At 43.6% G+C, this 20,521-nt stretch overlaps 1 protein-coding gene across 1 annotated transcript in view; it reads left to right on the top strand.

Moving 5' to 3' along the window:
- Positions 1-20,521, top strand: part of ACE (angiotensin I converting enzyme) — a 103,103-nt gene that overhangs the window by 51,107 nt on the left and 31,475 nt on the right. The window contains exons 10-15 of the mRNA XM_033919050.1: positions 303-401; positions 1,713-1,835; positions 5,922-6,133; positions 7,083-7,219; positions 12,565-12,723; positions 12,936-13,026. Of these exons, the coding sequence (XP_033774941.1) occupies positions 303-401; positions 1,713-1,835; positions 5,922-6,133; positions 7,083-7,219; positions 12,565-12,723; positions 12,936-13,026 (821 nt within the window). The remainder of the gene's footprint in view (positions 1-302; positions 402-1,712; positions 1,836-5,921; positions 6,134-7,082; positions 7,220-12,564; positions 12,724-12,935; positions 13,027-20,521) is intronic.

The raw sequence follows: 20,521 nt of genomic DNA, 5'->3' as shown, positions 1-20,521 counted from the left end.
CATCTTTGGCAGCATTTAACATTTGACTCAGTAACGTACAGTGCCCTTTACCACCTTTGGTAGTTTCTCATCTAAGCTCTTGTCAAATCTTAATCGTGTATTGCTTCTCTTGGAATCTAAGTCTTAGGTTATTATGAGTTTCTGGTACTTGTTTCACTGCAAATTCTGAATTATCGGGAAAGTCTCCCAGGAAAAGAATATTGCTTTAAAAATTGATTTGTGGTATTTGCTTCTTAGCATCCGACTAATGCTTCTGGTTTCATTGTTAATGTTTGACTTCTTTTGCGGGTTTCATTTTCTAGAACTAAATATCAAGGAATTTGTCCCCCAGTCCCCAGAGGCGAAAATAATTTTGATGCTGGTGCAAAGTTCCACATACCTGGAAACACCCCTTACATCAGGTAACAGAGGACACTGCATTAAATGATCCCTCATCACAGAGGGCTCTTACTAGCCTGAATGGCTGCACTAATTGCAAACCTGCCTCTTGCAGTATTGATGCCTGTAGCTAATGATATTATATGAGATGTACGCCCTGCACAGGTGGAATAAGAGCTGAAACCATCTCACAGACCACTCACAATGGCACCCGATGCAATATAGGGAGTGCCAATTCTATAACAGTAACAGATGCCACCAAAAATACTAGTATAAACCTGTATTAGTGCATCAAAAGAAAGGCATGCCCACTTATGCCAAGTCAATAGCAGGTATAGGAGGGCATGCTTAGATCTGCCAATCAAAGTGCAAATCTGATAGTATTCTCCCATGTCCCACCTATGCAATGGCATAGTAAGGGGGATGTGGGGAGATGCGGACTGCCCCGGGGACAGTGTCAGTGGAGATGTCGGCATCTCTCTGCCTCACCACGCCACGCTCGCGCAATCCCTCCCTCCACCACGTAGATCTTCGCTAGCGCGAGCAACTTCTCCAGCCTGTTGCTTGTGCCAGCCTGGTTCTCCTCTGAATCATTTTCGGGTCACGAGGCCAGGAAGTGACATCGGAGGGAAATCCGACACTGGTGAGAGGAGCATGCTGGAGAAAAGCCACTTGCGCTAGTGCAGATTTAGAGTTACCGGGGGGGGGGGGGGGGGGGAGAGGGGGGAAGGAGAATGCGAGTGTGATGTAGAGCAGGGGAGCGTGGAAGGAGCGGGGGCACAAAGAGGAGGGTGTGGGGGTGTGGTTGCGCCTCCTATCCTTACTATGCCACTGCACCCATGCTTCTCCACATGCATGCTCCCTCTTCAATTGTAGTCTATGCCACTTGGACATGAGCTTCAAATGATTTACTTTACCACCTTTACTGGAAGGCCAGGTCAAAGTGGTGTAAAATTAATTATAAATTAGGAAAGAAGTACAATTTTCAAAAAAGGCAAGCTTGCATGTAAGTGGTGTCTGTTCTGCAAATACACCTATTGTAAATGCAGACATGCCTTATACAGAACTACCATCTGAGGGGTTAATTGGGTGGGGAGGGGGGCCTCACTCTAAAATATATATTAAGGGGTTTGTGCATGCACTTCTGGAAGGGCATTAGCAGTGATGTAAGGCACACAATAGGTGTGAAAACAAATCAGCATATATAACTTGGGTCTTTTGTAATATGCTAATTTTTCTTTATTGCTTCCTGGTTCTGCCTGGTGAAATTCTGGGGGATTTTGGATCACTCCCTGTCAACTCAGTCGCTTTATCCATGCTTCTTGTCTTCACAGATACTTTGTGAGCTTCATCCTTCAGTTCCAGTTCCACAAGACCCTGTGCAAGGCAGCGAAACACACAGGCCCCCTGCACACCTGTGATATTTACTCCTCAAAGGAAGCTGGAACGATAATTGGGTAAGACAAAGCCATAGCACTGACACTGCCCTCTTCTGGTACCCACAGCAATCTGAGTTATCAGTGCACTTTCTGCTGTCTTTTTCATGACACATGGGACTAGATTCACAAACCTGCCCGATCGGGCCCGATCCAGGCAGGTCCGATGAATTCTGCAAACTTCAATATGGAGATGGGGGTGATTGGAGGAACGCCCCAATCTGCCTGACCGGATCGCCCTAAAGCGATCCCAGCGCATGCGCTGGGCCTGGCAGGGGTTTTTTTTTTCCTTTTTTTAACTACATTTTGGAGCCCGTGGTTTTAACCCACTCAAGCCTGCGGGTTAAAACCATGGGCTTGCACTGTGGGGATGGGTGGGAGAGTCAGGGCAGGAAGGCAGGCGCATTCGGGGGAGGCAGGCAGGTGTGTTGAGTGACAGGGGCAGATACTACTCTCGTACTCCTTTTCCTTGTGGTGTAGGTGTGCGCCTCTGTCTCTCTTTCAGACTGGATTTCTTCCATGCACTGCTTCTCTTCCTCCCGGTCCTGATGGCTGACTTCACCAGCTCTCTTCTCTTGCAGGCAGGCGCGTGCGGGGCAGGAAGGCAGGCGTGTTTGAGGCAGGCAGGCAGGCGCGATCGGGGCTGACAGGGCAGAGGGCAGGGCGACAGAAGGCAGGGCAGATGGAAAGGGCTTGAGTGACTGGTCCTTAGCAGTCGCTTGGGAGTGATTGGCCAGCCCAGTCAGTATTGCAGGGTTTTGGTTTGTGCGCGAATCGGAGGAGGGTCGACAGAGGTAAGTGAATCGGGCTGGAGGGAAATTTGGTCGCTAAGGGGTCGCAAACTGATCGGTACACGATTGGTTTGCTTAATGAATCTAGCCCACGGAGGCCTCATGTATTTGTCTCAAAAGCAAAGGAGTAAATGTTCAGCCAGGTTGTTAGCATCTGCCGGCTTTATGCCTGAATATTCAGTGCTGGGCCATGCTGTTATATGGCCGGCACTCAGCGCACCCCATCATGGCTTCTACAACTTGACACCCAATTATAAAATTGCTTCCGATCCCTTTCATTCAGTAATTTATTATTTATTTATTCATTTTTCTATACTGTTCTCCCAGGGGAGATCAGAATAGTTTACACAAATTTATGCAGGTACTCCAGCATTTTTTCCTTGTCTGTCCTGGTGGGCTCACAATCTGTTTAATGTACCTGGGGCAATTGGGGATTAAGTGACTAGTCCAGGATCAAAAGGAGCAATGTGGGTTTGAACCCACAACCTTGGGTTTCTGAGGCTGTAGCTTTAACCCTTTCAGGACCATAAGGATCGTAGGCCAATTTTTGTGGTTTTGACGACATTTTTATGGTAAAAAGGGCTTGCAGATGCCAAAATATTGATTTTTTTTGTGAAATATCATCATTTAAAAAAAAAAAAAAATCACACTTCTGGCTTATGGACAGTGTGGCAAGTGAATCTTCTCGTCAACCTGGCAACGACGCTAATGAATGAATGTCGGAACCAGTTTGTTTACATAAAGGCAGTATCCTATGGAATCCGTACATATCAAATTTAGAACTGTAGACTATCCCAATCAAAATTTATAGGATTTTAAAGTTATGGGACAAATATGTCCCTTGGTCCTGAAAGGGTTAACCACTGCACCACTCTAGAAATCAAAATGTAGTAAAAGTGATCCAAGTGTCGGACAATCCAGCCATTGTGACATCATTGATGAGGTTGGCTCTTAGGCATTGGTGGAATGAGGCATTATGACATCACAATACCTGCTCTGGTCATCAGAGGCTGTAACTTTCCACACTATATATTTATTCAGTTTTCTATACTGCTGTCCCAAGGGAGTTCTAAACAGTTTACATTCATTTATTCAGGTACTCAAGCATTTTTCCTTGTCTGTCCTGGTGGACTCATAATCTGTCTAATGTACCTGGGGCAATGGGGGGGAATTAAGTGACTTGCCCAGGGTCACAAGCAGTGTGGGTTTGAACCCTCAACCCCAGGGTGCTGAGGCTGTAGCTTTAACCACTGTGCCACACTCTTCCCCTTGTACACCCAGTTGTACGTTTAGTGCAGAAAGTTGCACATGCAGGTTATAGAATATCTACAGTTATGCATATAACTTAGTTGATAAATTAGATGCTAATTTAAGAACAATTATTGGTGGTAATTGGCACTGATTTGCAGTTACGTAGGTCATTTTTATTATTTATTTGGATTTATTAATCGCCTTTTCATGAAGAGAATTTACCCAGTAACAGCTTCTCTGGAGTATTTTTCCTATCTGTCTCGGCACCATTATTAAATCTGCTGCATTATTTTAAAGATTTTTGTTATGGTTCTATTGCCCCTCCCACAAGTGGTTCATTTATGGCCTCTTTTACAAAGCCGCGCCAGTGGCTGCACTGCGTTAACGGCCCCGAAGCCCATAGAGATTTAAAGGGCTTCAGGGCTATTGCCGCGCTGTAGCCGCTAGTGCAGCTTGATAAAAGAGGCCGTTAATTTTGTGTTGCCTAGAGCAGGCTCCTGTCACATACAATATCGTATGGATCTGGTAAGCCCTTTTTTTTTTTTTTTTTTTTAAAGAAAAGAGATTTAGAAGGCAGTTACCCTCTTTTACAAAAGCATAGAGCATTTTTTAGCGCCGGCTGTGGTGGTAACAACTCTTACACTCACAGGAATTCTATGAGCATCAAAGTTGTTAACGTCATGGCCAGCGCTATAAATGTAATGTAATGTAATTTATTTCTTATATACCGCTACATCCGTTAGGTTCTAAGCGGTTTGAAGAAAATATACATTAAGATTATAAATGAGAAGTAAGAAGGTACTTAAAAAATTCCCTTACTGTCCCGAAGGCTCACAATCTAACTAAAGTACCTGGAAATTAATAAAGAAGAGAAAATAAAGATGGTTGAAAAAAGAAAAATTCTATGTGAACTTATAGGATGGAAATTAAACTGACAGTGAAGAACTGTATGAAAAATACATATGGAATGCAGTTAGAGAGGGTAGGTTACAATCTATTTATGGTATTTGTTTAATTGGAAGGTGTTAAGGTGGGTAATATAAACCGTGCTATGCTTTTGTAAAAAGGGGAGAGATTAGTTAATTCTTTTCCTTATTAATTTGTTCAAATCTGGAATACTTTGCCAATGTTTTAAAAATATCATTCTTTGTATATGATGTTCTGTAAGAGCCTAAATGCTTTTTTATTTGAGAAATAGGTAAATTGTGACAGTTAAAGGGGACCAATGATTTAATTATGGATGAATTTAATTGTATTTGTTTTATTAGTGAAATTTTGTATTTGTAAGCTGCTTTATTTATTTTAACATTTATATTCTACTTAAAACCTAAGCGGATAACAATTTAATTTTATTTTTTTTTTTGGGAAATAATTTTTATTAGAAGCAATTTAAATATATTGAATTAAGGCACATTAAAACTTCCCTTTCTGAACCTATATAGGGATTATGTGGGTTAGATATGACAGATTAGAAAACATTTCTTCACTCAAATTTCAAGTTTAATTAAAATTTCTTATACCACCTAATCAGCCTTCTAGGTGGTGTACAAAATCATAAAAGAAAACAATAGTTAAAATACAAATTTAAGAAAACAGTGGCGACAAAGACTTTTGGAGACATAAAACTATAACAGGTGGAAACAAGAGGATAATAGGCAAGAGCTACAATTTCAAAGATAAAAGATAACAATTTAAGGGAAAAAAAAACCATTGCCAGAGAATGTGGTAAAAGTTTGTTAGCTTAGCAGGGTTTAAAAAAAGGTTCCAACAAGTTCTTCCAAGAAAAGTCCATAAGCCATTATTAAGATGGACTTGACAACATTTACTGATTGTTCCTGAGATAATCAGTACGAAATCTGTTTTACTCTTTTGTGACCTGGATTGGCCATTATGGGAAACAGGATACTAGGCTTGATGGCAATGCTTAAGTTCTTATGTTCTAATTCCCCATCATAATGTTTTATAAATTAGACTGATTTTAGTATGTTCGATCTGATCTGGATCGTATCACCTTCTCTGCACAACTTGACTTGGCCTCTCTTTTTATTTTCTTTGCGATCTCCAGTCAGGCTATGCAGGCCGGCTCTTCCAAGTCCTGGCAGGAGATCTTGTATAATATGACAGGGACAGACAAGATGGATGCTGGTCCCCTGCTGGAGTACTTCTCACCTGTGATGGAATGGCTAAAAGAGCAGAACAGCATCAAAAACGAAACACTGGGCTGGCCAGAATTTGAATGGCGCCCGCCTGTCCCTGAAGGCTACCCTCAGGGTATCGGTAAGTTTTTGCAGTCACTCGTACTAGAGCTGGTTCCAAAGCACTCTACCAAGTCACCAAAGCTACCATGAAAACAAAATCTTTGCCAGATGTCATTCTTGTAGTTAACCGATGCATTAATTTCTTGAAAACACTTTACCAGCATTTATTGGTTTTCAGAGTTTTTCAGTTGGCTGAGGTGATGTCAGAATGACTCATCTGACCCAAGGTCATAATTGTTCTGATGCTACAATGACTGACCATGGTATCTTTCTGGACATCATGACTGGTACCAGCAGCATCAATCCAGGGTTATTTAATATATTTATTAATCACCCCTTGAAATCCAAGGCAATGTATAAATATGGAATTGCTCCGTGGTCTCTTATTTTATCTCTTAACGCTTCATTCTTGGCCTTGCTCTGGGACTTTATGGTGGCATCATAGTACACATCCCGAAGGAGACAGTTCCTCCCACAGAGTACTTGGTATGTGTAAGTGTCCTTGCCTGAGCTTGCCAAGCACTGGCATTCAAGCTGTGGAACATGCTACCCACTGGGGCAGATCTAATGGATAAAATGGCTATTAGAGGGTATTCAGGTTTGATTAGAATCTAATCTGATTTGTTTGCCCATAGCCTGAAGGTAGCAGAGCTTGACAGATGACAGGAGCTCAGTCTCTAATAGCTAAGCTAAAGACCCAGAAAGACTGATAGTAGAACTTGAGTGTCCCTACTCTGTTTTAGACATAGGACACGAGTGGTGAGGATTATCTTTACACGTAAATCAGGATTATAGGATATCTAAAACAGATATTCATAAAATGCGTGAACTTACAAGTTGGAAAGATCTGTGTTAGACCCTAGATCCCACCTGGCCTTTTTGATTCCTCTGCTTTCAAAACCCCCTCAGCGTTAACATGAATGACTCATTTTATTGGTTCAGTTTTATTCCCTTTTCTGTCCTTGCAGACAAAGTAGCAGATGAAGCCCAAGCTGTCACTTTACTAGAGGAATACAACAGCACAGCTGAAGTAGTATGGAATGATTATGTCGAAGCCTCGTGGGCCTACAACACCGATATCACAGACCATAATAAAAAGATCATGGTATGGATTATTTAGTTCAATGTGGAATGCTGGTCAAATGAAGGGAGGGGGATCTGTGGTATCCAGACCAACAAGCCAAAGCCAAAGGAAGTACAGTGGAACCTTGGTTTACGAGCATAATTTGTTCCAGAAGCATGCTCATAAACCAAGTAAGGGAAACACGCTTGATTCGTTCCCCCCCCCCCGAGGCCACTGGTGCTGCTCCACCTTACCCCCACCCAGAGGCCACCGGTGCTGCTCCACCTTCCCCCACACACACGAGGCCACCGGCGTTGCTCCACCTACCAGCCCCCGAGAACCGGCATCGCCCCCGCCAGCAAACGCCGCCCCCAAAAGGCATCACTCCCCCCCCCTGCAATCCCTCCCCCCGCGATCCAGCATCCCACCCAAACATAATCCCTTACCCTGATCTGGCACTGGCACCAGCACCTACGCACAGGACGTGCAGGTGCCCGAAGATCGTGCCTCATGCCTGGGCTGGGCCTCGAACATCTGCGCATGCTCAAGGCCTTCTGGCTCTCGCTCTCTTCGAGAATCTCGGTGAGAGTGGGAGCCAGAAGGCCTTGAGCATGCACAGATGCTCAAGGCTCAGCCCAGGCAAGAGGCAGGATCTTCAGGCACCGGCATGTCCTGTGCGTTGGTGCTGGACCCAGAACGGGGTAAGGGATTGTGTTTGGGCGCACAGGTGGGGGATGCTGGATCGTGGGGGGGGGGGAGGGGGGGCAGCTATCAAATCAAGTCAATGCTCGGTTTGCAAGGCACGATTTGCGAGAATGTTTTGCTCGTCTTGCAAAACACTCGCAAACCGAGGTTTGATGTAATCTAATGTGGCACAACTCTGATAGCCATAGCTCTTTGGATTTCCAGAACAGACTGTGGGAATGTTGAGACACACCGGAATGAAGTTGATTTTGTTTAACTTCCAATGACTAATTAACAGGAATTTCAGATACATTCGTTTTGTTAGAGTACTGGAGATGCCATGAAGCTGGACACATTGGGGTAAATTTTTGCATATACAAAGCATGCTCAATGTGCGGATAATGGCTGTTATAAAAGTTAGTGGGAGTGTATGCATCTAGAACAGGGATAGGCAATTCCAGTCCTCGAGAGCCACAGGCAGGTCAGGTTTTCAGGATATCCACAATAAATATATATGAGATGGATTTGGATTTGCATTCATTGCCTCCTTGAGATGCAAATCTATCTCATGCATATTTATTGTGGATATCCGGAAAACCTGACCTGCCTGTGGCTCTTGAGGACTGGAATTGCCTACCCCTGATCTAGAACAAGCACATCAAAAGGCGAAGAACTATTTTATAACTACTCGCCTGCAGTAAATGCAGCAAAAAGTGCCACTTTTACATACAGGTACACATAAGTGGGGGTGTACACACGGGCATGTCTCCCACTTGCACACACAACTTAAAGAATAATGGAAGTTGTGCGCACATACCCATTTTTACCTGCCATAGACCTGGCATAAGTGGGCATGTCTAAATTTAGGAGCATTGCGGAGGGTGCACACTGGCATTCTGTACTGGAATCTGGGCACCCAGAGGCTGGCATAGAATAGGCAGGGCCAGTGTTAGGAGGGTGCTTAAACAGGGTAGCTGTCCTGGGCCTATAGCTCCAGAGGACCCCCCACAGGCTGGGATGTCCTTGCCTTCTCCCTCCCTTTTAAAATGCAAGAGGGTCACTGCACAACAGCGATTCTGTAGCGCTCAACACAGCTTCCTCGTTGCTGTTTCTGTGCCATAGTCTGTCCCCCTCTGACATAATTTCTGCTTGAACCATGGCAGAGGGACAGCACTGAGGAAGCTGCAGGCAGCACCAAAGAATTGCTGCTGTGCCGGCGACACACTTTACATTTTAAAAGGTGAGGGGGGGGGGGGCTTTGGAACAGGTTGGGAAGAAGGCAAGGTCAAAGTATGCTTAGGTGGCGCTCAGCATCCTAACATTTAGGTGTCCCCAAATTATGCCAAGGTTTTCTTTGCCTCAAGTTAGGTGCTGATATTGGAGCCTAATGGCAACTAATTCACAAAGAGGCACCTAACTCGAAAACACACCCATGATCCGCCCTCAACCATGCCCACTTTTAATCTAGGTACTTTGGGCCAGGGGCCTGCTTTTATTAGACTCATGTTTTTAAAGTTTGGCATCTAACTCTCAGTTAAGTCTAATTAAAGCCAATTAGGAGGTGTTGAGTGCCACTATCGATGCCAATTAAGCCTATTGATCAATTGTTAGGCACTGATATCAGTGTCTAACTTTAGACAAACTTTATAGAATCAGTGTTTTAGTACTTGTGTATGTGTGTTTCCAGAGGCATAAACTGTACAGAGCTGGAGTGGGGTTTGCAAGATCATTTCTGTGCTGTTGGAGTTAGTTCTGAGAGACTAGTTTATAAAGGAATCGAGGGACCTATGTTTTCATTAGTTTAATAAAGCTCTATTTTATGTAAGGTTATTAGGTTGCATAATGTGAATTTTCCCCCACTGTGGGCAATTTTGAATAACTTATTTACATTGCACTTGCTTTATTTGCAGGCTGAAATACTGGGGTAAAACACACCTATATTTGAAAATTAAATACACGATGGGGGCAATTCTATAACCAGGTTCCACAAGTTGGGTGCATGGAGGCAGCACACTGGGCGCAAATTCTATCGTGTTATCTGGGCACCACAGGTTCATTATAGACTGCTGGTGTAAGTCAGCATCTTTCTACATGCCTACATCTGGGCATGCCCAAACATGCCATTTCAATAGCACGGGGGTGCCCACACTTTTTTGGCTTGCGAGCTACTTTTAAAATGGCCAAGTCAAAATGATCTACCAACAATAAAATTTTAATAAACACAAAGCACACTGTACGCAGATAAAATTTTAATTATCATTTCTATTCGGGGTTTTTTTTTCACAGTGGTCAAGGCAGATGACTTTAAAATATGCAATGTCACCTCAGTAACAACTATACAAAAATAGACAAATATACCCCCTCCCTTTTTACTAAACCACGATAGCAGTTTTTAGCGCAGGGAGCTGCGCTGAATGCCCTGTGCTGCTCTCGACGCTCATAGGCTCCTTGTGCTAAAATCCGCTACTGCGGTTTAGTAAAAGGGGGGGTCATAGTGCAAAATATAGCAAGCAGATATAAATTCTCAAAATGGACACATTTTGATCACTAAATTTAAAATAAAATCATTTCTCCTACCTTTGTTGCTGGTGATTTTATGAGTCTCTGGTTGCACTTTCTTCTTCTGACATACTGACATTTTAGACTGGATTTTGGAAGTAAAGGTGCAGCTGAAGGAAAATAGATTTGCATGGAAGATGATCCAGAGGAAAAGTAAAGATTCACTTTTCAAATGCATCTACTCTTCTTAAAGCTACTTCACCCCTCTTGGCAAGTTTTTCACTTTGGGCAGGGTCAAACATATTGGCTAATAGAAAGCAAGCATAGGTAGCTTATTTACTAACTAGTCCAACAGAAGCATGTATTGAGGTAGATTGCCATGGCTGTTCACAACCCAGCAGTGAGAAACGGTGGGATGTCCTCTGTAGGAGCAGCAAAATATTAGACCCTGGTCTGATGCTTCCTGAATCAGAGCCTGAAACTCAAGGTACCTAATGAAGGACACATTGGTTTTGCAGGGCTTCTCCAACCTGTCTTAGAGACTCCCAAGCACTCTGGTTTTCTGAATGTGCAAAACATATATTAGCATACACCAGTAGATGTTAAATGGTCAGCTACACTCTGGAAATGCCGAATTGTCCCTTTCTTCCGGGCTTGCAAGTATCCAGCTGGATGCCTCCGGCTGCTCCTGCAACCCTTGCACAGGCAACCAGAACACCGTACCTCGGGCTGGCTACTTTCATTCACTTCCTCCTCTACGTGCTGCTCTGACCTTCGTCTCTTCCACCACCAGGTATGGGGGGGTTGGGGTGCTCTTCCTCCCGCAAAACTTTTCTTCCCAGCCCGGCTCCTCAATGGAGCCTTAGAGTTGGCAGCAGCTGCTCGAGACATGTGGTAGGCCGTTCTCCGGGTGGGGCCTCTTTCTCGCGGTCCATCGCGAACGGCTCCATGTGCACCTGGGGGTGTGGGGGAGATGGAGGCTGGCTTGCCTGGCGCTTCTGTAGTTGCTGCTGGCCTGTTGTGGCGCCAGGTAACAGAGAGAATGCAAAGGCAACGCGAGTCGATCGCGGAGCCCGGGATGGGCTCCGCGATCGACTCGCATTACCTTTGTGATTGACCTTTTGGGCACCCCTGCAATAGCAGGTGTAAATGTATGCACCTAGATGTGGCACTTTAGCACACCGTGGCCTAGTAAGGGGGTGGGACAGGGGTGGTGGACTGCCCTAGCATCATCTTCGCAGGGGGTGCTGACACCTCTCTTCCTCTTTGCTCCCTCCATATAACTCTTTAAATGTTCACCATCCTCCTACTAGTACGTAACGTCAGAAGGGAGCCAAGGCTGGTGCAAGTGTCGGGTAGAAGATGCTGCTTATGCTAGTGAACATTTAAAGAGGCCATCATGCGCTGAATATTAGTGCTTAGATGGCTACATGCTATTTAGCCTGCCAGGGAGGGAGGGCTGTGGCTCACTGGTTGAGCAGCTGCCTCTGCACCCAGAGGTTGTGAGCAGTTGCGTAGCAAGGGTGAGTGGTGCCCAGAGCAGTGGCGCCCCTCCTCTGCCCTCTTCTCTGTACCCTCCCTTCCCAAACCCCTGCTGCATACGCTCCTCCTTTCTCTTCACTGTACCTCTTTAATTTTTCTGGTATGAGCAGCATCACAGATTTGCTTCCCGTGTCATGTCTGCTCTCCCTCTGATGTCACTTCCTAGATACGGGACCCGGAAGTGACATCAGAGAGAGCCAAAACCAATGTGGGCAGCAAGTTTGTGATGCTTCTCGCTCCAGGAAAATTAAAGAGGTGTAAGGGAAGGGGAGGGAGAAGACAGAGAGGAGGACGGGTGCCGGCGCCTCCACCAAGATGGTACCCAGGGCGACAAAAAGGCAGTATGTAAGTCCCCATTCTCTTTCCCCTACTCAGGAGTCATTCCTAGCCAACTAAAGAATTCTGAATATCAGGCAGATGGTGCTTAAATTTAGGCAGCAAGTTACAAAATGAGGGGCCATTGTCTTCTCTCTTGGCATAAATTCAGCTCCCGCACCACTTTTCAGAACAAAAGAAAGCATGTTATAAATGCCTGCATGTACTTATCTATTCTGTGGAAGGACATTTTCAGCCAAAGCAGTTTTACTTTGAATACGATCCTTCCCTCTGTAGTTGCTTCCTCCATCTGTTCATTAATCTCTCGCTCTGGCATGCCACTGCAGCTCGACAAAAACCTGAAGATGTCGAATCACACCCTACAATATGGCATGAAGGCCCGGCAGTATGATTATACGGACTTCCAGGACCCAGAGATAAAACGCCTTCTGATGAAGTTGAGTGACATCGGCAGGTCAGCTCTGCCGGAGAATGAGCTGAAGGAGGTGAGGGCAAGGGAAGGACCAAGAGGCTGACAGCAGCGGGCTCTAGCGGCCTCTGCTGACAGATGGGTTTTTGAGGAAAATTAAAGAATAGCTAAAATAAATGAGCCTTATTTTCCTTCTTTTATCTTTATTCCTGATGCTGTCACATAGTCTTTCTCTGCACCGGCAGAAGCCATCTGTCTCACACTGATATTTTTTTCATCTTTTATTAGTACAACAAACTACTCTCAGATATGGAAACTGCTTATAGTGTGGCTAAAGTTTGCAAGGACGGCAACTCTAATTGTCAGCCCCTGGATCCAGGTAAGGGTTACCAGTAAGAGGGAAGGGGTTCCACCTGCTTATTGGGTCTTATCCTTTCCTGGAACCCCTCCCCCAAAAGAGACCTTAAAGTAGCAGTGCTAAAAACTGGAGATGTGTGTTCGATGGAGACCCAACACAAAAAAAATACTGTGAAGTCTGATGAAACTGATGCAGACTTTATTATTTTAAGAAGATAATCCACAACTTTGGAACAGTGAAAAATCATCCACAAATATGGATGCGTTTTAGAGCTGCTGCCGCAGCCGACATTCCCCTGCCACAAAAACGGATGCAATTGGAATTTTGGCAGCCGCATTTAGAGGATTGTGCATCTTTACATTTATGGTTACATGGTTTTGTATACACCTGTTGAAGACTCATAAGACTCCTGAGGCAGGCCGCTTACGCCGAAACATGTACATGTCAGGTCATTGAGTCCATGGATGTATTTATGAAACTTTGGATGAATAAAGGCATTTGAATTCATCAGATGAGTTGAAGGACACATTTTTTTTTGCGCGCCTCATTCTGATTGGGACAATTCCGCTCTATCTTTGTGTCCTCTTCATTCTTTTCATAGATGTGGATGATTTCACTGTTCCAAAGTTGTGGATTATCTTCTTGAAATAATAGCCATCAGATGCCACAGTAATTTTTCTGTTGGTCTTCTGCTTTTCTGCGGACTTAAGATGTCAGCTCTTTGGTTCGTTTGTTGGAAACAACATTTTCTATGGCCTTTCATGGCATTATCAAACAAAAACGAACAGAAAAGCACAAAGGGCTAGATTCTATACATGGCGCCTACGTTAGGCGCTGCTAGGTGCTCTAATCACAGATGTCTAGTGATGCCTAACTAAAATTTGCGCACAAAAATGGGTTAATGGGTTAAATGGTGACCATGCCAATAATAAACAATTTTTTATTGATGACAACAAAGGAACATAACCAAGAGCAAACAGTGCCAACAGAGTATGCACAAATCCAGCCAATAAAAAATCATATGGTCCAAGTCACCAAGTTTTATGTTCCCCCCCCAAAGGACAAACCCCCCTAGCCCCCCTCCCTACACATCATAAAGAAAGCACCACAGGTATAATGTGGGAGTGTGCGGCATAGGGGTTAGAGCTACAGCCTCAGCACCCTGAGGCTGTGGGTTCAAATCCCTTGCTGCTCCTTATGATCCTGGGCAAGTCACTTAATCCCCTCATTGCCCCAGGTACACTAAATAGAGTTTGAGCCCACCGGGACAGATAGGGAAATATGATAAAGTACCTGAATGTAAACCACTTAGGATATAAGTGGTATATAAATAAATAAACCCAAAACAATTTTTTAAATTGATAATTTAGGTTGCATGCAGATATCCGCATAGCATCTAACAACACCTACCTGAAAAGTAGGAGTGGTTAGGGAGCAGAGAATGAGAGTGCCGCGGTTTGAGGCATCCGGAAGTGCGCGGATGTCATCGCGTTGATGTCTGTGCATGTGTGAAGGTCCTTCAGACGGGGCCGTGAGCTGCCAGTGGGGGGTACTGAAAGGGAAGAGGAGTGGAGTCGCTGGTGCCGGCTGACTGCCTACAGAATGTACCTCTCGGCGCAAATGAAACCTGGTTTCTAATAACTGGGATAATAATAAAATAACCTGTCTTAATGGTAACCTAAAGTGATAACTTTACCCTTTAATATAAAATAACAGGCAACTGTCTGATTGGTTACATCAAGGAATAAGGTGATGCACACCCAGCGCTCCTAGGGTGATACAGTCAGGGCCCCACCACATTCAGGCCAATCTAAACAGGCTGGTCTAGTTCCCGTGTTACCCACTGTATGACAAAGAAAAATAGGGAGACACAACGATCCACATTTTTTTGCTATTTCAGCTTGTCTGCGGTGTTCTTTGCTCACGGGTTTAAAGACAATAGACTGTTTTCAGTCCAATTCTTTATATGTGAGTTTGCAAACCATTGGACCCCTGAGGAAGGCGTGTTCGCCGAAACACTTACCATGTAGGGTCCGGTTGGATTTTTATCACTGTATTTTTTATCATTGTACTTTTTAAATTGAATTTTCAGGGTTTTATATGTCAGTGTTTAATAAATTATCTCCAGAACATCTGTATCCCCAGTTTTTTTGTTTTTGTTTACCCACTGTATGTACATCAGGGCCTAGAATGGTGTGCAAAAGTCTAGAACCACTTGTGAATTACTACTGCTACTACTTATCACTTATATAGCGCTGAAAGGCATACGCAGCGCTATATATTTCGACATATATTTTGAATTTACAATCTAACTTGGACAGACAGATGTGACATATATGGTTGGGGATGCAGAACCCAAGGTGAGAGGAGTTAGGAGTCGAAAACACTCTCAAAGAGGTAGGCTTTTAACTGGGCCTTGAATTTTGCATTCTTTCAAATTTCTGACCTTTTATTTTAATTTTTTGTTGACCCAATAGATTTGTCTGTGTACCATATTATAAGGGATACATTTGGCTACTAGAATCAACTTTTTATTCTAGTTTGGCCTTAAATTTCTGAGTTTGTTAAAGTTGCCATGTTAATCGTTTTTCTGCGTAAATCGAGAAATGTACTTTGCCAACCAAAAAAGTATATAAGAGCGTCATCTATCCTTCATATTCATGTAGGTAACCTTGTAAAAGGCTGTTTTGTGTGTCAGTGATGGTTCAGTATTTTGTGGGCCACCCTGTGTTCTTGATCACTTATCTGCACTGAGTTGGCATTGAATGAACCAGTTTGATGAGGTGATCATGGATGACAATGCGGTTCCAAGCTGTAATGAGTGACAAAATCAATTCATGTTTTAACGTTGGATGTTTCTTGGATATCTCCCAGGCCACCTTGTTCCATAGGTTCTCGACTGAATTCAGATCCAGAGATTGGGCAAGCCAGTCGATTGACTCAATGTTGTTCTGATGCTTCCAGTTGATCACATGTTTGGAACGATAGCAAGGTGCTTTGTCATCTTGGAACAGGAAGTGGCCTGATATCAGCTGCCAAGTTGTTTAGCAGCACTTTTATAGTATTATGATGTACGTGGTCCTGTTGACCATTCCATCAGTGATGTGCAGACATTCGATGCCATTAGCAGCCATCAGCCCCAGACTGTGACCTTCAAAGGATGCTTCACAGTGAGGTTGAGGCATACTTGGCTTGAACAACTCTCCAGGAAACCTCCTCAAATAGATGTGGGCCTGGTTACCAAACAGGCAGGAGGTGCTTTCCTCACTGAAAAGCACCATTTCCTACATTTTACATGTCTAGTTTGAGTGCTTCTGCGCCCACTCGATCCGGTTGTGCTAAGGACGTCAGTCATCAGTGACTTGTTGCATGCTTTGCAGACCATTTTCATTTTTAAAATATTTTATTGAATTTCAACATAAGAAATGTATACAAATAATGCCTTAGGCGCTTGGGCCAATCAGGCTCTAGAATCCTGTAGGTTGGGCAGGGGAAGGGCGGGCCCGCCTCATTTGGACAGAGGCGGGCCTGCTGGCTAGACGGTGGGAAGACCCGTCCGGCCAACTTGGTGGTAAGCTTCAGAGGGGTTCCGGGGGGGGGGAGGGGGTTCATTGGGGGGCGGTCCGGCAGGAGGGGTTGGGCACCCTCCTGCCAGCGATCTTCGGGGGGGCATTGAGGGGTCCGGCAGGAGGGGTTGGGTACCCTCCTGCCAGCGATCTTTGGGGAGGCCGTTGGGTGGGTCAGGGGAGGGTGGTTAGGGCATTTTGTTAGGGGGGACGGGTTCTTTCGGCAGGAGGGGTTGGGCACTGATTATTTATATTACTGCAACTCGCTCTACAAAGGAATCGCTCTTAAAGAAATCCGTCGACTACAACTAATTCAAAACACCGCAATTAAAATTATTACAAATAAGAAAAAATTTGACCACATGACACCTCTGCTTGAAGAAACTCATTGGCTTCCAATTGTTCACAGAATCTCCTATAAAATAGCACTATTAACATTCAAAATATTAACAACTGAAGCCCCATCATTCCTAGAAAGGTATATTATTCCATATATTCCTACTAGAAGTCTGAGATCAGAGGACAAAAACCTTCTTAAGAGAGGCATATAAGGATATGGTGGACTATAAATTAAGCCAGGTGTACACCTGGCAGGGCCTCCGCGTGTGCGGATCGCCGGACTTGATGGACCGAAGGTCTGATCCGGAGAAGGCAGTTCTTATGTTCTTATGTTCTTATGTTCTAATAATTCCATCCCTTAGTACAATAAATACAAGACAAAATATGATCTTTGTGGTTACAGCGCCTAAAATATGGAACTCCTTATTTATTAAGGAAGAAAAATCATTAAGTAAATTTAAAGGATTGTTAAAATGCTGGTTGTTCAAGGACACCTTTGAGACCTAATCGTTGGATTCTCTTTTGACCCCGTTCACCGCAGAAACTCACGTTTCCTGTCTTAGGTTCCGAGAAATTTTAAAAAAACACCTTAATTTTATTTTTTAATCTTGATTATACTTTAAAAATTTTTACCCTCCTTTTGTACTTATCTTTCCTGTTCTCTTTTATTTATTTATTTATTTATCATTTTTCAATAACATATCAAGTATCCACTTATACAGAAAGATAAAGTTAAATAAGAAATAAATAATAAAATACAATTCAAATTATAATCTACTAACCCAATATATCTTAACTTTAACTCAAGTCCTCAATATAGATCCAAGATGTAGATTCAGCGAGAATATAACAAAGAAATAGAAATAAAAATTAACAATTATGCTGGCTGAGACAGGAGATCAAACAATCTAAGAGTACTTCATATTCCTCCTCCTATTTTCAGTCGAGCCGCTGACAAGAAGGTTGTCAGTTGGCTAGGATCAAAGACATATTTTTGTATTTGATGCACTATCACACATTTACATGGGTGGCGAAGAAAATAAGTCGCCCCAAGAGCTATAACACCTGGCTTTAACAACAAAAATTCATGACAACGTTTTTGTGTATCTCGTGACATGTCTGGATACACTTGTATTTTATACCCTAGAAATTCTTTCTGTCTATTTTTAAAGAAAAGTCTTAATAGCCAGTTCTTATCCGGTGCTAAGACAACTGTAAGAAGAAGTGTTGCCGGCTTTGCGACTTCCCTATCTGAAAGCAATTGTTGATCTTTTTCCTTTAACTTTTCTTCCCTATTAATGGGTAAATAATATACTTGGGTGAATGGCGGTAACAGTTCTTCAGTAATTTCCAACTCCTCCATCATGTAACGTTTCAACATGTCTCTTGGAGTTACTGCCGCAACTCTGGGAAAGTTGATTAATCTAAGGTTATTTTATGGGAAAAGTTTTCTAAAGACTCCAATTTTCTACTTAAGTTAATACTATCTCTCACCAGTGCTTCTGTAAGTTGTTTGGAAACTTTCATTTCTTGGGGAGAATTTAGAAACATAGAAAAAGACGGCAGAAAAGGGCTATAGCCCACCAAGTCTGCCCATTCCAAATACCTGCCCCCCTGTTTTTACTCCCTTAGGGATCCCATGTGAATATCCCATTTTCTCTTAAAATCTGACACGCTGTTGGCCTCAATCACCTGCAGTGGGAGTTTGTTCCAATGATCCACTACTCTTTCAGTGAAGAAGTATTTTCTGTAGTCTTGTAGATCAACTTTAATATTCTTAATTTCATTTTCTTGAGTATTAATTTTTTGCTCTAACTGAGAGAGCTGAGGATTTATTGTTTTAGCCAAATCCGCCACAAGATCCCAAATAGCTTCAAGAGTTACCTCTTGGGGTTTCTTTAGTGTAAAGGAAAGTTTTTTTAGAAGAAAAGTCAATGTTCTCACCAACTGGAGTTCCCTCTTGGCTGCAGCTCTTCTGCTCACAGACAAGCCGTGGTGCTGGCAAATCCCCAGATACCAAAGGAATGCCCTATAGATACAGGGGTTCCAACTCCATGCTCCCCTCTAAGTTCCCATTAGCCTCCATGGAGAGTTGCTCACCGACATCCGATAGCTCCTCCACCCGCGGGGAGCTGGCGATCCGGAGAGGAGGGGGAGGCACTCCAGCGTCGGGGCTCAAGGTGATTTCTAAGCCCAAGGAGGACGCTTCAGTCTCGCCCCGGTGCATCTCCAGCGGGCATGCCGATGCTCCCGTGATGTCCTGCATTTGACGCAGGAGCTCGTCTATATTGCCGAGACCGGCCAGGCCCGAATGCTGCGAGGCTCCAGCGGCTCTACGCCCTCTCCGCTTCGGCATGTTACAGGTAATTAGATACAGGAAAGCAAAGTTAGACGAGCTCTCTGAAGCGGAACGCTCAGCCAAACAATTAATCCGCTATCTTCATGTTCTCTTTATTATGCCTATTGTAGTTCTTCCCACTTCCCTTATGTATCAGTCTGCAATGCTCGTGTGTCTATTGTAGTTAATAACTAAGACCCTGTTTTGAATTGTAAATCGCTTTGAATTCACGATACTGTGATACATCAAAATTTTAATAAAACTTGAAAGAATGCAAAACTCACAAGTGGTTCCAGACTTTTGCACACCACTGCATGCAGTGGGGCAGCACCAGGTTGATCAGGCTGTAAGTGTTTCCTAGGATCCCCTACATAGAGCAGATATTTATGTATTTATTGTATTGTATTATATTTAGACTCGTTGTATTATATTGTACTGTGTTGTATACACTCATTGTATTGTATTGTATTGTATTGTATTGTTTTGTCTTGTATTGTATGTTGACTTATTGTATTGTATTGTGACCTTGTTATTCGCTGAATGTCCAGCCTTCTTACAGTGTGAACCGCCTAGAAGTCACCTGACTATGGCGGTATAGAAAAATAAAGTTATTATTATTATTATTATAATGCAGATTGGCTAGAGAAGGTGGGTGACTCCAGATCAGATCAGAAGGAACAAGTAAATCAGCCCTACTTTTTCAACTCCCATTTCAAACTGCTAGAATGCATTGTAACAGAAACTGAGAAGTCTCACTTCTTTTACTCTGACCCAGAGTCCACTGGTATCAATGCAATGGTTCCTAAATGTATCCTAAAAACCCTTAGTTTTGTTTTTAGGATATTTGCAATGATACATGAGAGAAATATGTATGCACTGTTGCCATTGAGTGCAGATATCTTCTCTCATGTACTTGCATATTCATTGTGGATATCCTGCCAACTGAAATGAATGGTAGTTCCCCAGGAAGGCTTGGAAACCACTGCCCTAGTGGATTAAAGGTTACAACTGATTCCAGGTCCTAAGAAACAAACAGGCGGAGCCAGTCCTATTCCAAGACCTTCTGGAAGTTTCCTAGCATGATGAAAGCATTTGGAGCATGCCAATGGACTTCTGCATTGTGAGATAGGTCATTTCACCAGAAAAGATGATGGTGACAGGTGCTCCCAAGGGTTGACCTCTTCTCAAACATGCGGCCCGGGGGCCACATGCGGCCCGCCAGGTACTATTTTGAGGCCCTCGGTATGTTTATCATAATCAGAAAAGTAAAATA

Source organism: Geotrypetes seraphini, chromosome 13 (genome assembly GCF_902459505.1).
Source record: "Geotrypetes seraphini chromosome 13, aGeoSer1.1, whole genome shotgun sequence".
Lineage (NCBI taxonomy): Eukaryota > Metazoa > Chordata > Amphibia > Gymnophiona > Dermophiidae > Geotrypetes > Geotrypetes seraphini.
Note: the sequence above shows the minus strand (reverse complement) of the source record. Positions and strands in the feature narration are given on the sequence as shown.